The sequence below is a fragment of the Neopsephotus bourkii genome, unplaced genomic scaffold (assembly GCF_033783945.1).
Source record: "Neopsephotus bourkii isolate Nb327-2 ecotype Australia unplaced genomic scaffold, CSIRO-AGI_Nbou_v1 NB_1825, whole genome shotgun sequence".
NCBI classification, from domain to species: domain Eukaryota; kingdom Metazoa; phylum Chordata; class Aves; order Psittaciformes; family Psittacidae; genus Neopsephotus; species Neopsephotus bourkii.
In genome coordinates, this window is record NW_026902298.1 from 7,850,970 (window position 1) to 7,868,418 (window position 17,449).

At 40.7% G+C, this 17,449-nt stretch overlaps 1 protein-coding gene across 4 annotated transcripts in view; it reads left to right on the plus strand.

Annotated features, from left to right (window-relative positions):
* Positions 1-17,449, plus strand: part of SHANK2 (SH3 and multiple ankyrin repeat domains 2) — a 339,902-nt gene that overhangs the window by 89,934 nt on the left and 232,519 nt on the right. The window contains exon 1 of one of the 4 annotated variants that reach the window (XM_061343499.1): positions 15,861-16,112. The exons of 2 other annotated variants lie outside the window; for them this stretch is intronic. In XM_061343499.1, coding sequence (XP_061199483.1) covers positions 16,076-16,112 — 37 coding nt within the window. In that variant the 5' untranslated portion in view covers positions 15,861-16,075. Of the gene's footprint in view, positions 1-15,860; positions 16,113-17,449 lie in introns of those variants that run through there. One more of the 4 variants, XM_061343500.1, reaches the window with a different exon arrangement.

Genomic DNA, 17,449 nt, shown 5'->3' on the forward strand with positions numbered 1-17,449 from the left:
TGTTATGGTGGTCTACTACTACACTGTGTACTTCTCTCTTGACATTGGCTTCTGTGTAATGCCAGGAGGGAATTCCAGCAGTGACTTGCACAGTTAAATTGCAGCAGTAAATTATTTAGTCACTTCAGTGTGATTTAATTATTAAAAAAACCCTTTTAATCAAAAGCCAGCTCCACAGAGACCTTTGGTAAAGAACCAAGAACCCTCCTTTGCTCTGGTCAGCAGCCCTGGAATTTTGGATTACCTGGAATTTTTCAGCTGTGACAGGTACAGGAGGATCCTCTCAAGCTGCTTATAAGCTCTGGTGTCTTGTTTACTTATCACTTAGCAAATTCCATTGGAATTACTGCATGTTCTGATCATTAAAACATCACCTCTCTCTTGTTTCCTTTGCTCTCTTTTAGATAATGGTTTAATAATATGTATGACTAATAACTTGAATCTATTACTTCAAACAATATTTTATTAACAAAACCAGGTTTTTTATGTAAAATGTGAAATGCTCTTGCTGCCTAAATGCATGCATATATACAGTGAGAAAAGCCTATGGCTGGCATTTGATTTTCCACATATATAGCTATAAACCTCTGCAAAGCCCAGTGTAAATTGTGATGTTAGCTTTACATTACAGCTTCATTTAGGAAACCACACAGCAAAAGGTATTGCCTAAGGATGGAAAAATATTTCCCTGAGGAAGCAAAGTGGTTGCTATGGGACAGAAAATTACCTAATGATGGCTTTTCACAGATCCATGCTACTGGACAGAATGAGAATATTCAAACCACAGTGGGTGAAAACGTTGGATTTTCTAGGATATACCTGTAAAAGATGCCTCTTAGTGTAGATGTAGATACTTGGAAGAAAAAGAAACCAGCAGGTATTTTTCCATAGGGTACAGTTGAATTGGTTTTTCTTTCCAGTCCTCCTGGAATACTGTACAAATGAAACACATTTGTTTAGTCAACTACCTTTCAGATACCTATGAAGTGCAGCCCTTTTGAATGTAAAGTCATGATTCCTTAAGGTGTTTCCCTGTACATGTAATGATTTCTTTGGTGTAGCAATATAATTCTGTAAATTTAATAATAACCCTCTTAAATGGTATTTTTAAATGAGGGCAACACTGAAATACTGGTGTTTGAAATGCCACCACAACAGTTCTACAAGAGCCCTTGGCATCATCCTTTAACTAACCAAACAGAACTATAGACTGATGTGCAGTTGGGCTGTCTTGGGGGGAGTTTGGCTGTGAAACACGTTATGATCTATTGCAAACCTACTAATCTGGAACTGGTTGTATATCTGTGCCCCACTGAAGTGTGTCTTTCAGAATTGAACTAAATGGACCTAGAAAATAGGCTTAGTGGTAAATCCGTCATCTCTTGGCAGCAGTGCATTTGCGGTCACTTTTCACTCTGTGGAGCACTGACATCCTGCCATACCCAGACCCTGTGCAGAGACTTCTCCAGTGGATCTGCATGGAGTACTTTGAGTAAAGGATGTCCAGTGTAATGCTCACCTTGCCAGATCCTCTTCAAAAATTACACACGAACCATATTCCCTTTTGTTCTTTGGTCTGGGAATACGCAGCAGAAATGCTGAAGTCCAGCAGTGCTTGCTGCATTTTGCTGCACCCTGGTGCTTGTGTTATATGAATTACTTGGCACTTGTCATCTTCTTAAAAACTGATTTCAAGGTCCTTCCCACCTTATCATGGACAGTAATTTTTAATGCCTGTAGGTTAGTAATGAGTAAGCTTCTTAATGCTTGAGGTACATTGGTCTGTTGTTGAATGAAACAAAAATTAAAGTTGTTTTATAAAACCTGTTTTCATTCCTTTCATAACGCTATTCCTCTGACAAGCTCAAGGACCTCAGAGGTCTTGGTTCTCCAGAGAAATTTCTGCTGTCATCATGCTTGAAATTCCCACTGGCTGTGCCTGGCTTGCATGAATGCCTACAAAACCTGCTGCTGTAGATCACCCTGCTTTTGGCATCAGTAGCTAAGAATATGAGCTTGCATTATGATTAGCATTCCTGTGTCCTCCCAAATTCCCTAAGTGTTTCTAGCACGTAGCATCAAGCTGGGTAAGTCTTATTTGTGCCATTTAAAACTCTCCCTGAATGTGCTGTAATTGGAGGTATTACCAAAATCCACAGACCATTGAGAGAGACCATTTGCTATTGAGAGCTGTCATGATTTGTCCTTGGCATGTGCCTGTACCTGTTTGCTCAGAAATATCCAGCTATGGTTATTGCCATTAGTATTAGGCTTGTTTTGTTTCGATTTCCTATCTCCTTTTCCATAGTTTTGTACTGTATAAAACTATTCCCTAAATTTTGTCTCATTGCAATCCTTAGATTCCTTTTCAACAACTTCAGCCATCTTTCAAGTCTCCTTACTCCAGTTCATCCATTGCAGGCATTTTGGGAGCCGCGACGCTGTTTTCTGCTAGCCAGTTTCCTGAGCTACACATCCTTACATGACTTCTCTGTGCTGTTCTGTGCTTATGGGCTCAACTCATTACTGCAGATCCACTCTCTAGACCTTGGGGTTTCTTATCACCTCTTTTTTTCCTTTGTGTTTGCATGTCTTGTCTTTACAGTGCTCCTTGTTAAGTGAAGATGTGTTTCTTACCTGGCATTATCAGTTGTGTGTTGGGGGGGGTTTGCTCTCTCATTGATTCTAGGAATCACTGCACTAGGTAGGTATTGAAAATGTAGAATATTGACAGATGTGAACTAGTGATGTTGTAAAGGCCAAGAAAATGGTCATCAGCCACAGAACTTTAGCTAGGAGATAGCTGCTTCCCCCCACTCTCTTTTCCTGTTAAAGAGTGACAGAATAGGTAAAAAAGATCAATTAATTTACTGCTGAAGCTTTTCCCAGCAGTAGCAGCGCACAGCAACAATAGCCCTGACAGTTCTGCCCTTTAAAGAACACAAATGAAGGTTAAAATTGGTCAGTAAGGCTTAATTAGTGAGCTTCTAAAGCAAAATCCACATTGAGACACTAAGGTGATGATAAAAAGAGAGAACCTGTATTTTATTTATGATGTTGTTTGCCACTAGCAATACATCTTTCAGAAAAGGCTGCCCATTCCTGTCAGTTAATGATCAGATAGTCTCAAATAATCTCTTCTAAAAAACCCAACAAACTTTTAAATGCTAAGCTGCTTGGGCTTGTAAGCTGGAAACGGCGCTAAGGCAAAGAAACCCTGCCCATCCTTTAAGGTAATGGACCAGTGGAGCACTGGTTAAAAACGTGTTTCCTACCTGATATTGTGAATTCATCTATTGAAATATTGATGGTGTTTGAATAATGAAATGGACAGCTTCCTGGGTTGTTCTTCTGCTGGAGTTGGACTCTGGAGGCTCTGATTCACAGTGTTTCCTGTCTGCGGCTGTGAAATGTTTCATGTTTGTTCCACAGATGATTCCACTCTTTTAATGGGTCAGAGTAGTGCATTGGTTTTCTTAATTTATATTGCAAAGTGTAGGTTGCACTAAAAGACAAGGCAATGGTAGAGGTGCAGGGATAAACCATTCTGCTTTAGGTTGAAATGTGACTTGTGGTCCTGTGATGGGCTGTGGAAGCTGCCCACCTTCCAGCTTACCTGGCTGCTGGGAACCAGGGCTGTGCCCTGTTCGTTCTCTCCAGTTGTGGGCTTAGAAAAGTCCATGAACTATGACTGTTCAAAGGAATGATCTTGGAAAAGAGGAAAGAAATACCTTTGAATACCTTCTATGCTTTTATAGTGTTCTATTCTGGTTATCCAACACATGTCCATTTCGTTGCTTTTTATCAGTCCTCTGTCTTGCATAATTCGAATGTTTCTTTATTTCTTGACTGAAATCGTGATTCCACTAGAGTCCTTAGGAAAAGATACACCACTTTCACTGGGATTAGGGTTTAAACAGCTGTGTCTTCATGTTTATTCATTACTTGTCAACCTGTGGAATAAGCAGTTCATCTATTACTTGTCAACCTCTGGAATAAGAGGTTCATCTCTTCCAGTGTCACAACTCTGTGGATGGTGTGTAGGAGCTTGCTCAGAGCATTTACTTTCTGTAGGCCTTCCTGCATAAATGTAAATCATTGATTAGTCACTCATGCATCTTAATTATTTCCTGTCTTGCTGTATGGTTTGATGAATCTTCATGTCAAACTGGTGTCTGGTGTTCAGAAACTGAGTAAGGCTTGACAAGAGAGCTGTGGGAATTGCACCTTACTGCTTCGTGCAATGAGCAGCATCCAAATGTACGCTGCTTCCTTGTTTATGTACAACACGACATGCGCTTTCCTCAGTCATTGAGTACTGTGCTTCCTAAGCAGTAATCCATTTTCATTTTCCTCATTGAAAATCTCTTTCAGATTGTATCCCCCAGCTTCACTGGGAATCACTGGAACTTTACTGCATTTTCTTCCTTCTTTCCACTTCCATTTAGACTTTATTTTGTGACCTCAGATGTGTCCTGTGAGTCCCATTTATTTCTCTTTCTTCTTTTCTGCTGATATTTCCTTCGATATTTCTTTCAGCTGCCTAACAGAAAGGAAAGCATGGTCCTAGTCAGGGGTACTTAGGGTGAGTCATTTCTACATGTCTTGCCAAATTCTCAGCCAGGAAAAATATATTAAGACTGTATGGAGAATTTACTCTTGCAGTTACTCTCTAGAAGTTTTTCCCATATATTCATAAGTTCCTGTTTATTCTTGTCCTGTTTCCCCACCCTTCCACCCATCCTCAGCCACCTGAGGGAATGCTCTCAGGCCCTCCTGACCTCCACAGGGAACACGACATGGGGGGTGTGAATAATCTTTGTTTCTGTCCCCTATTGCCACAGAGGTATCCCTGGGGACTGTGGTCACCTGTTTGCTGTGTAGAAGCAGAGCTTCCTCAGTTGCCAAAGCTGCTGGGTGCTGCTTGCAGTATTGCTGCACCACCAGTACCTGATGAAACTGGGTCTGGTCTCCATTGATGGAGCCAAGGGCTGGATCTTCCCTTCAGTTTAGGTCTATTACAGATGTTTGTAAATGAAAGACTATTGCAAGCAATTTAAATTTGCTTCTCAGCTGAAGCTACCTGATGCACTGTATGAAATACATATTTTACATTATCCTGTTGTATCTGTTCTCTTATGTAATGTTTTCTTTTGATACATAGTGTATTCTTCATGCACTTTTTTTGCTTATGAAGATACACTGTTTATGACTTAAAATTCTCATACCTGAAATTGTGCCCTGGATTATACGGGTGCAATCATCCTAACTTAGTTTAGATGCTTTTGGAGATGACAACCACCTAGATCCTAGGGGGCGAGTGCCAAATGATCCTTTCTGTAATGGAAGTGCTGGTGGACACACATTGTAGTTAAACATGTGTACAGGTAATACCACAGGAGGATTTCTCTCCTAAACACACAGTCTGCAACAATTCTGAAACATGAAGATCTGCACCTGAAAAGCCATGACTTAGTCGAGAGCAACATTTGCGATTTGCTTTATCCATACAATTACTCTCCTTTCTGTGATCCCATTCTTTTCTAGGGATGTGCGTTGCTGTTTTCTCCTGCCTTTATTTGCATTGCTTCTTGTCTGGAAAGAAACAGAGTTATTTTGAAACTTGAACACGGAAGTCAAATTTCATTGTAGTACTCCTGATGTCCGGGGGTGTGACTGCCAAATAATATCCAGAGCAGTTCTATTTTCATAGTAATGCTTTGGATGTCAGCCACGCGTTTTCCTCTGAATTAATGAATATCATGGAGTTCTACCACTGCTGCCAGCAACATAGGAATAAATGGTAATGTTTCTGAAATAGTATGTACATAAGATTAGGTTTTGATAACAGGTTTTAAGCTTACACTTTCTTTATTCTTTCGCTTGGGCTTATTTACCTGCTCTGACTTACTGGCTTTGAGCAACCTGGTCCAGTGGAAGGTGTCCCTGCCCATGGCAGGGGGTTGGAACTAGGTGAGGTTTCAGGTCCCTTCAACCCAAACCAGTCTGTGATTCTGGGATATGCACAAGAGAGTTCTTTTTCATATTCTTGTTACATGGACTCTAAACTCAGCTGTGAGTGCAGCATCTCAAACCTTCATCTTTTTGCAGCATCAAGGAACAGGCTATACTGAGGTGAAAAAAAAGTCTGCCCTCAGCATTTACAAACATTGTAAAATGTGAGTGATAATGTCTTGAATCAGAGATAGGTACAGTATTGTAGTATTACTTTAATTATTGATCCATCTCAAAAGCTCTTCAGTGAGCAAGCTTTCCTTTCTCAATGGGATTAACCACTGAGAACATTACAAATGCTGCAAACACCTACATATTTGTACAAAGATAACCCCCTGTTACAGCGGATACATCCTTTTTTTATCTTTTCTTCCTTATACCAGCATGATTCATTAACAGTTATTTTTGAGGTGAAGAAATGTAGGCTACTAATATAATTTAAAATACTGTTATTTTAATGAATAAGCGGTGTTTTAGTTTCTTTTAAACACCAAATGACTAAATGGAACTAAGGATAGTGAGACAATTATCAGCTTAAGCTATTGGGGTTTATCTTGGCTTTTTATTGGGGTTGAAGACCCTGCTTAACAACATAACTTTAGATAGAACTTGCTCTCCTCTGTTTAGAACAGAAGATATTTTGAGGGTTGAATGGTTGATTGTGTATCTACTACCTATAGCAGAAAAAAAAGGCAATTGGAAATTTGCAGTGAGAAACTCTCTCCTCAGGGAACTCAGATGTGCATCACCTCAAAAGTTAAGTAGAAATTGGTGCTCACAGTGCTTAGGTCCACTTTGGACCATGTAAGATGGGAAAAAGCAGCGTGCAGAGGATCATGTGAGGTGCTATAACCATGGTTCTCACTAACTCCACATTTGAGAAGCTACATTTACAATCACATGCATGCTTTTTGCTTTCTAGATTGTTGTGCCAGTCTGTGGGATATGGAGGTCTTATGGCTTCTTCTACACTCATGACCCCCCAACAGCATTCTCTCCTTCAAGTCTCCTCTTACTACTTGCAGATTCATGGGCTTCAGGGAGCCTGCCAGAGTCAACAATTTAGTTCTCTTTGCACTTAGTTTGTGGTTTTGTGGGCAATATCTCTGCAGAATAAAACTGGGCTCCTTTTGCTGCTCTACTATAAGTACGAAAATGGCAATGCAAGTTTTTGCCATCATAAAGTCATGTGCACCTATGGGAAGCCAACCAGCAGGGTGTAAAGCTTTCCCAGTACTTCCTTTGCTGGCAGTTCAAGCCCAGGTATATCTCCTCAGTAAGAGACTGTATTCTTTTCTCCATGAAAATATTATCCTCAAAGTGCAATAAGGTATTAAAAAGATATAATAATGTCATTTTAACTGAGTGATTGTTCCCTCCTCCACAATTACACTTCAGTGTATGAAGACTGGGTGAGTTTTTCCACTACTGTTAGGCATTTATGCGTTGTGACCTCCTATAAATCTTCCTCTTCTAGATGAGCTGCCTTATATACTGTTTTCTTCCCACCTGTTCTATCGCTATCCATTTGTCTTTGTTGTTAACTTGATGTAACTTTGCCATGATGTGGAATCTTGTAGCCGTTATCTCTCACTCTTAAGTGCCATTTATTTCCTATTGGCTTTGGGTGGTGGGAAGATCGTCCTTAGAGAGCTGGTGATGGAAGCAGTGAAAGGCAACTGTAGCCATGAGGAGAAGGGAAAATGAGATTGGAAAATGGTGATAAAGGACACCAAGGTTCAAGAGTTGAAGAGGAGGGAGCTAAAGGAAGGTATTTCTTTGGTGTTTTCTAATCATTCCTGGCTTGGGCTAACTCGTGCATGAACTTGAATGACTTGGTCTTCTGTCATTTGCCCTGCAGTTAACGGGGAGTAACTGTGTGTTTGAGGAAGACTTGAGCTGGAGATGGGCTATAAAGATGGTGTTCATTGTAGGTGTACTTCTCCCTCCTTATGTACCCTATGTTACCATTTAGACTTCCGCACAGGTACTGTAAGATGTTCTTAGAGCAGAGTGGATGCATTTCATGTCTGATGTGCTGGGGGAGGAGTGCTGAAAGATGCCTGGAGAATTGGTTCCAACTGACTGGCACCAAAAGTGGTACAAATAAATTTGCCCAACACCCTCCACCCTCTCAGTAATCACAGTTTTCTATTTCAGTTGTTACTAGTATAATACATGTGCCTCTGACACATCACTTGACCACCATGGTTACTAATGTATTTTGTAACTTCTACAAGAGTCCAGTCTTTTTTCTTTGCCTCCCATTGAGAGCAATATCCACTTTTCAGTTATGAAAAGGGTGTTATTCTAAATAAAACTGACATGATCCACCAACACTTTTGGAAGCACAGATGCTTTGTCCCACTATTTACTAAAGAGGTTCACACTTAGATTAAAGCAGTGAAATCAAATCACTGAATAAAGCCTGGAACAACATAATGATTTAAGGAATTCGTTGAGAGCTTTTGGTAGGAGGAAAGTTACACAAAGGCAAAATTAGATTGTTTTCTGTACAACACCAGAACACAGAAACAGCATGCAATCCAATATTGGTACATTTGTTTTTCTAAGCATGTTGTGTAGTTTCATTTGTCTTTGTTCTCCTCTGCAACATCAGACTGCAACCCATAAATTCATGTACTGCATCCAAGGACCATTGGCATCAAACCTTAGAAGAGGAATTGGGTCTCTTTGTCTGCAGGAGGTACTAGTCATGAAATTCCCCTCTCTCTGAATGAAACTTATTCATTTCTTTAGCATAAACTATGTGGGTTGGAATATGCACAGGCTCCCTGATGTTAAATAACATTTTTCCCAACTCAATGTGTGTATATAATGCAAAGAATAAAATTAATTTGTTGTGTAATTCGGTGATTCTGAGTGGTGCTACATCGGGATGCTATTTTCCTGTGTATTGTTAGGGGAGGAAATTTCACCATCCTTTTCATCAGCTTGTTTAAAGAGTATAATAAGACTTTGTAATGGGAGATATATATATATGTTATCTGTATTTTCTGTCTTACTGTTGGAGGGAAAAGAATGCAGCTTCAGGGGTTCACACTTGAATGCTTTCTGTTCAAGCTGATGGTCTGAGCTAAATAGATCTTTCTGTCCAGATACCGTTCAAGTTGAAAATCTATTGCTTCAACAACACTTCTAGCTAGCAGGTTACCAATAGTTCACTGCTTTATAAAGAGGAACAATTCTGGATGAGTTCTCCTTGCTGATGAAAACAGACCTTGAAATCAGCCCAATCCATATTAAAAGAAATCAATTATAACAAGTAGTTTTATGTTTTATCTGCTGCAAGTCACCCGTTGCCTTTTTGAAAGGGTTCACAGTAACAGATCCTAGAACCCCAGCCTGGTTTGGGTTGCAAGGGACCTTAAAGCTCATCGAGTTCCAGCCCTCTGCCATGGGCAGGGACACTTTCTGCTAGACCAGGGTGCTCCAAGCCCCGTCCAACCTGGCCTTGAACACTGCCAGGGATGGGGCAGATTCTCTTTTTCCCTGTCTTCACAGCCAGCAGATCAAGCCATTTATTATCTGGGTGCATGAATACGTTGAAGATGGATACAAATACTGTATTTATTTGTACATATTTATTTGTGCAGAGTAAGACTGGATGGTACTTTCAACCCAAACTTGTAAGAGAAATGAGGGGCTATGGATTCAGGGAGACCTTGAGCCTGTGGTCAGGGCTGCCCTTTGCCTTCCCCACTGCTGGCTGAGGGAGAGCGCTGCAGAAACAGGACTGCAAAAAACACAGGGGTTTATTTGGATAAGTTGCTTTCTTGCTGTAGCAGTGTAGCTGTTAGATTGAAAAGGAGCCACATGTATTTTATTCAGATAAGCTGCTTTCTTCAAGATTGCTGATAGATTTCAGTCATGTTTTAAAATTCTCCTTCAGCTATTGCAGCTCTCTCACTGCATTTCCTTTGCTCTCTCCTCAAGCTGCTACTTGCAAGACATCTCCCTCGTTATTGCCCATTGTTTCCTCCCCACTTCCAGCCTTTCCCCTGAAAGAGGAGGGTTCCATCTCCCCACTTTTTAACCTTCCGTTGTTGTGCTTCTCTTTGCACCCCTGACCCTGATTCCTTCTGCAATTGCAGCCTCTCAGCCTTGGGGACAGAGGATTTATTTCAGTTCTGGGGTAAATTCTGTTCTGTGTATCTGTATTGCTGCACTTAGAGCTTCAGATATTTGTGGCTATTGAGATATTGTATCTGGTGGGTTTATTTTCATTGTTAAGGAAACCTCATGATTTTCGAACTCTTTTGGATCATCATTTCTAAACCTGTTATCTTCTAACCTATCAAAGAGATTTCAGGCATTTGATCCCACATGTAACGAGTTTTAAGCAATACTTAGCAGTTTTAAAATTCAGTCTGAATAGAAGATTCTCTGTATTCTCTTGATGTTGTATAAGCATCTGAAAGTAAAGCTTTAAGGTGAACGTGTCTGCCTTCTGCAGGTGCATGGAGCTCTTTGACTTTTGCATTACTGCTGTAACCTTATTTATAATCACTCATATGAGTATGGTAAGGAAGAGTGATTGATTTTCATTTCCCGTGATTTTAAGCTCATTTTAGTTCGACAACTATATATTCATCAGCTTTCAGATTCCTTTGCAGTGTACCCACAACCACATACCCCTCACATGCTTAGTTTGAAAATAGTTACAGAGTCATAGAATAGTTAGGGTTAGAAAGGACCTTAAGATCATCCAGTTCCAACCCCCCTGCCATGAAAGGGGACACCTCACACTAAACCATGTCACCCAAGGCTCTGTCCAACCTGGCCTTGAACACCGCCAGGGATGGAGCATTCACAACTTCCTTGGGCAACCCATTCCAGCGCCTCACCACCCTCACAGTAAAGAACTTCTTCCTTATATCCAATCTAAACTTCCCGTGTTTAAGTTTTAACCCGTTACCCCTTGAATAATTCTAATAACCTGAATTGAGTAAAGTGTTCCCTGCACTACTGGGAAGCCCAGCAGTGGTCAGCTCACTCCACCACACCAAAACCTGTCTCGGGTTAAGCCATCCACACAGTGCTGGGTAGCTGAGAGCCTTTCCAACTCCTTGTTGTTGTGTTAAAGCAAGTACTGTGAACACAGCTAGGTGCTAGGCTTCTCGAGAGAGCAGAGGCTGTCCCTTGTCACTGAGAGCAGGGTTTGGGGACAGCACCATAGCAGAAATGCCGGGTGATGGAAGGGGTGTCTGGCACATGGCAGTGTAACTCGCTCTGCTATTTTTTGGTTTTCTGTCTAATTGATAACTCTTGCCATCTGTTCCTGAGCCGTCCCTCTGCTTCCCTTTCCTGCACACAGGCTCCTGCCCCCCTTTTACCCTTCAAACTTGGACTGACTGCCCGGAGACTGCTAATGAGAGCTGACTGATATCACTAGCAGCTGGGTGGGAAGGAGATGCTAACTGTGCTGAGGGAGATACTGGGTCAGCTGAGGCTGAGCTTCTCAAGCGTCATTCAAGTGATGCTTTTCTCTCAGTGCTGGTTTAACTGCTTATTCCTGAGCAGACTGCCCAGATTTCTCCAGAAAACTAATAAAAACCCCAACCTGTTTGCTTTATGAAATAGGATTAATCGTTCTTCTGGGGTTGATTCCTTCTGAATCTGTCAGCACTGTGTTCCTGAGCACCTTGTGCCTTTCTGGAATAAGTAACCAGTCTAGAAGCACTCTACCAGCTTAGGGTTTATTTCTCTTTTTTATCCCCCTAGGAGTCTTTCTGTACTTTCCAATCTATATTTGACTCTGTCTTTTCTTGTCTAACTCTCCATTTGGTGGCTTAGCATACAGGAAGCCTATTTTATAGTGGAGAGAAATACATTTATATATGCTAAGAACTGTATTTTTAACAAAGACATCGGTATCTATCCAAATTAAAGAGATTTTTCTGGCAAGAACTCCAAACTGGACAAAGGTTTGAAGCATGGCAGTCATAACTGTGTTCTACCATTAGTTGAGAAGCTCTTGCACTTGGAGATGTGTTGGTGGGGTGATTAAGTAAGAGTGCAGCTTTGGCCAGGTCTTTTTTGTTACGATTCATTATTACTATTTCTTATTATTTCTTATCATTTTTATTATTACTTGTTTTTTTTTCCTAAAAGTCATTTAAGTGTCTAAATATAGATGAGTATGCAAATCATTGGTTTTCCACAGATTTCTAATGAGAGCTACGGACTGAGATACCTCCACAATTTGGGAGCCTGGTGTTATGGATGTACAAAAAAGTGCTACTCAGAATTAAGAGCTCACATTTTGGATTTCTGTTCAAGGTGGCCTTTTCTTCTGAGAAAGCCCCCATGTAAGGGCTTACATGCATTTTCCTTAGCACCTACCAAAGAAACAGGGAATTAGGCCTTAGCTGACCTCTCTCTGTAAGGTTCTTCATGATCATTAGATCATGGATGCTAACGGCTTGGGGGTTATGTTATTGCTGTGTGTTAGTATACTCAAATTATTAGTTTTTGTCCTAGCTAATAACGTCAAACCTAGCATTGTGAGGCAGGAAAGGGTGGAAACTGCTGGAGTATTTTCCTTTTTAACTTCCCAACACTGCAGATTTTAAGACTTCAGTTAAAAGAAACAAATTCTACTAAGCTATTAGTGCAAATCAGAAAAAAATCCCCAAAACTGCAACTGCAAATAGTTGACTGGCTTCCTTGACTGTCATGTTTTCCAGCTGTACAATAGTGTTTATAGCACTGGGCTCTGCCATGAGGCAGAAATTCTATTTCCTACACTGGGGAAAAGACAGACATTTAAATGGTATAAAGCGCTCTCTCGTCAGGTGATGTCTCCACTGGTGTGGATTGGAAAGAGTTCCCACAATTGCCACGAAACTCAATCATTTCCAGTGACTTTAATATTTTTTATGTTTTTCTAGCACTGGTTGGAATCCTCTGGATGATGAAATGCTACAGCTCTGGCAGGAATCTAATAAAAATACCCCCTGGGATTGATTTTGATTGACTACACTTGCCTGTCTGCTTTTATTTTGCTGTATATGATCAGACATGAATGAGCACAACTGATTTAACCCTTTCCTCACCTCCCTGCTATGCTTAGGTGCTTAAATTATCATTACTTTCAAACACTGACCCCAACATAAAGGAAGAGGCAGTCAAGGATTCAACTCCAAGGTTTCTGCACCAGGGTCACCTTCTCAATAAAACAGGATGTTCTGCTTGGAGAAACAGGAGCAACGCTGGGCTTCCATCTCTTTGTAGATAGCTACTGCTTATAGCCAGTGTGTGATTTTCTGTGGATGTGTTCTGGTTACTGAAGCACAGGCAAGGAGGCAATGATTTTCTTCCTTCCCTGGGGGCGTAACAGGTAATTTTCCTCTTGAAGTATACAGGGATGGACTTTGCTAAAAGTAAAGAACGCCAGTGAGCACTTGCCTGACTTTTATGAAGGATTCTCCTAGCCTAAACAGTAAGCAGAAATTAAGTTGAAAAATCACTTTCTTGAGCATTTCAGGAACTACCACTGTAAAACCCACTGCTCTCAGTCTCTGTTTGCCTATTGAAGCAGAAGTGCTACCAGGTATTAGACTAGATATTAGGAAAATTAGGTAGAATTAGATATTAGGAAGAAGTTCTTTCTCTGTGAGGGTGGTGAGACACTGGCACAGGGTGCCCAGAGAAGCTGTGGCTGCCCCATCCCTGGCAGTGTTCAAGGCCAGGTTGGACACAGGGGCTTGGAGCAAGCTGCTCTAGTGGAAGGTGTCCCTGCCCATTGCAGGGGGTTGGAACTAGATGACCTTTAAGGTTCCTTCCAACCCAAACCATTCTGTGATTCTATAATACTGAGGTTTTCACACAGAATTCATGAGCCCTTGTGTACCATTGGCTAAGTTTAGTTAGAAAGTGCTATGGAAATACAAAATATTATTTATAATTATAGTTCCTTTGTCATTCGTAGCTCCAAACATAATCAGGGGATTGAATGAAGATAGTAGAAAAAGCAATACACAGAAGCTTATAATTCAAATTAGTGGCATGTGGTTCTGGCATAGCAGTTCCTCTTCGGGAACCAATATTGATTCTTCTAAATGCACTAAATGAATTCTAAATGAATTTTAAAGTTAGTGACTGACAGTTCAAAGTTGTTCTTTGGAAAGACTTGCATCTTTTCAAAGTTAAGAAGGAAATTCTTCCTTGTCAACTAAAGTTGTTTAGTGATGTACATGTGCTGCATCCAACAGTTCCTCTGGTAAGATTTCCACCTGCTGAGAATAGATGCTTTTAAAAATAAATTGAACTAAAGCATAAAATCGTATTAGTGAAGAGATAGATTCCATTCTTGGTAAACAAATAACGATATAAACACTGCACTGTTAAATTAAGTTGAAACTATTAAATTTATGTGTGCTTACTAATCCTTTTCAGTGTTCTGCTAAATAAGAGATCATTATGTACAGAGAGGTTAAATCTGTTCAAATGAATCCATTCAGTCCGTTTTCTGTCTTTCTTCAAGCAGTTTTCTCAGTAAGAAAAAAACCCCAATTTTCAAAACAGATGGATTAGTGATCAGTGGAGATCTCTGAAATGAACTAAATGTTTTATTAACTGCTCTACAGTTTGTACTCTCTGAAGGCAAGTTTTAAATGGAGGCTACTCTCTTTTAAACAGTGGATTTCTCATTCTTTGGAATCTTTATATCTTACATTTATAACTAGTTATGCTTGAAATTTTTGGTGATTGTTAGCACCTCCCCCTGCTTCCTATCAGTCTGTTTCAGTTACTTGCTCTTCCTCTGGGAGCATTTTGCACTGACTGGCATAGCTATCTATAGACATTTCTCTTCAGAATTAGTACTTTGAAACCTGCAGTGGCTCCATCACTGATTTCCTGGCATCTGCACTGAGTTTAATGAAATGGCTTGGTCAAATATTTGTACTTTTGCAGAAAAAAGCGCAATAAGAAATTGTGTTTTATTCCAGTGCAGTAGGAGTAGAAAATAGTTGTATTTGTATCTTGTTTCAGACTGGAATATAGGCCATATACAGATCTGCTGTTTGGAGGCAGTTTTGTCTCTGTTCTCAACGTAGTCATTGTGTGAAGCTGGGTGTGATTTGTACTTCTCCTCACATTGGTTCTTTGGAGCATTGCAGTGAGCAAGCTGATAAATAACAAAACCCCGATAAACAGCAGAAAAACAGGTAGCAAAAGGGAAATAGATAGCAAACGGCAGATAACAAAACGGAAATAGATAGCAAAGGGGAGATAGATAGCAAAAGGGAAATAGCAGAAGGGAAATAGGTAGCAAAAACGAGATAGAATAGCAAAAGGGAAATAAATAACAAATGGGAAAGAAATAGTAAAAGGGAAATAGAGGAAAAAAGCAAATAAATAGCAAAACCCCCAATAAATAAATGGCAGAAAGCAAAAAAATGGCAAGAAGCCTCTGTGCACTGAGTCAGCTGTGCAAGTTTCAAAGCTAGATGACTTGTACAGCAGCCCTCGCCTCTGCCCAGGTTTCCTTCCCCTGTTGCACCCTATGGGGTGCTGCTGCAAACTCCTCTTCACGCCTGGCTCCCCCCCTGCCCTTTGCAGAGAGGAATTTGGGGCCCCCCTCGGAGCATCCTCAGCCCGGCGCTGGCTCCTGCACAAAGGCAGTGCTTGCGGAAGCGCTCGCATCCTCTGCGAGGCTGTGGCGGTCGGTGGTGTTCACATGACTAATGCTGTGAAAGATAGCAGGGTTTTTTGTAAGGTTCTTTCTATTTTTTTGAGCAGCTCCAGTCTATGCACAGTTGGCTCCCAGCTGACAGACAGAATGTGGGGTGGGCTTTGTCACCAGAACGCTGGGTACCGCATGCCCAGCTATGCTCGCAATTACACAGTGCCCGGAAACCTGCTGCTTATGTCAGGGTGCAGGCAGCCTGAACACATAGAAACTGGGTAGCTTGATTCAGAGATTTTTATTATTTTTATATTTTTTGTTGTTGGTTTGTGGTTTTTTTTGCCTCTTTTCTTCCCAGCCAAGGTTATATAATGAGGGGATTGCTGCTAAAGTAAAAAGGGAAAAATGAAGTCTTTGTTAAATGCCTTCACAAAGAAAGAAGGTAAGCAATGAAAGCAGAACACTTTGATGTTTCAGACTGGTGTTTTCTTGTGTACATTGAATATGATGGGCTTAGTGACTCTATAATTAACCAATTCCTGCAGTTTCTTTATCAGAGTTATTTTATTTAGGCGTTTAGGCAACTGATTATTAAGTCTGGATGTGAGTTTATTCATTTTAGGTTTTATCTCTGAAAAATCAAATTGTTATAAAAGATGGGTTTCTTCCCTAAGAAATGCATTTGAAGACCCAGAAGGAATTTCCTAGGTGAATATTGTCAGTGAACAGGGCTGAATTGCCCCTTCAGATGTATGAAGTGCGAGGAATAGAATTCTGAGTGCTGGAGGAAGGATTAAATGGTGCTTTTAGGGGTGATAATTTTAAACTTTAGGAGCATGATATGAGTTCAGGCATTTTCATGTCATTTTATATCAAGTGTTTATCCCAAACAAGTTTTGTGCCAGTTTATACTTCCAGTTCTGACCAGGGGGGAATATTAGGGGAAGACTGAGTCCAAAGGGGTTAAAGCGTGGACGTTTGCATTCCATCCTTCTGTGTTGTGGTTCTCTAATTGTGAAAATAATATCAATAATGGTTATAAGAAGCAGCTAAAAAAAATATCCACCCACTTACAGTTTGCAGATTGCTGGGGAAAAGAAACAGTTGGGGAGAATATTAATCACTTTAGGCACGGAAATGCTTATTTTTAACTCTTTCTATAAAAGATTTGTGTTAGACACACGTCAATTGGTGTAATTAGTCAGCCCCTTTCCTGGTTATTTTCTGTAGTAAAGGCTAATTTTGCTCGTGGTTCTCTCATTAAGAACAGAACATTAATAGCAAAGGGAAAAATAACTCCTACATGGTGATACAAAATCCTTCTCATGTACATAAGGGAAAAAGAGTTAATGTGGCACCTGGAGAGTGTGGATACATGCAAAAGAGACCCTGTTTTTCCGGCAGGAATGAATATGCCAGTTTTGTGTGCTCTGAAATGTGTCGGTGCAAAGGTGCTCAGCAGTTCTCTGTCCTGTCCCTGTGCCCCAGCATTGTGCCCCGTGTGCTCCCTCCCTCTTCTGATGGAAGATATCCCACCAACCTCACCAGAGTTGCAGTAAAAACCCCCAAATGTTGGCATTATTTAGTTTTATCTATGTGTGACTGGACAACTGGGCAATGTGCTTGGAGTGTTACCTGTTCACGTTCATGATAGATTCAGGTCCAAGCATCAGATCCAGTTTTGACTGAAGTCCAAGTCAAACTTTGGTGACCTGAAGAGAGCAGCATGAGACCCTCAGGTAGCAAAATGATGTGCGGAACATTCCCTCTATTCAGTTC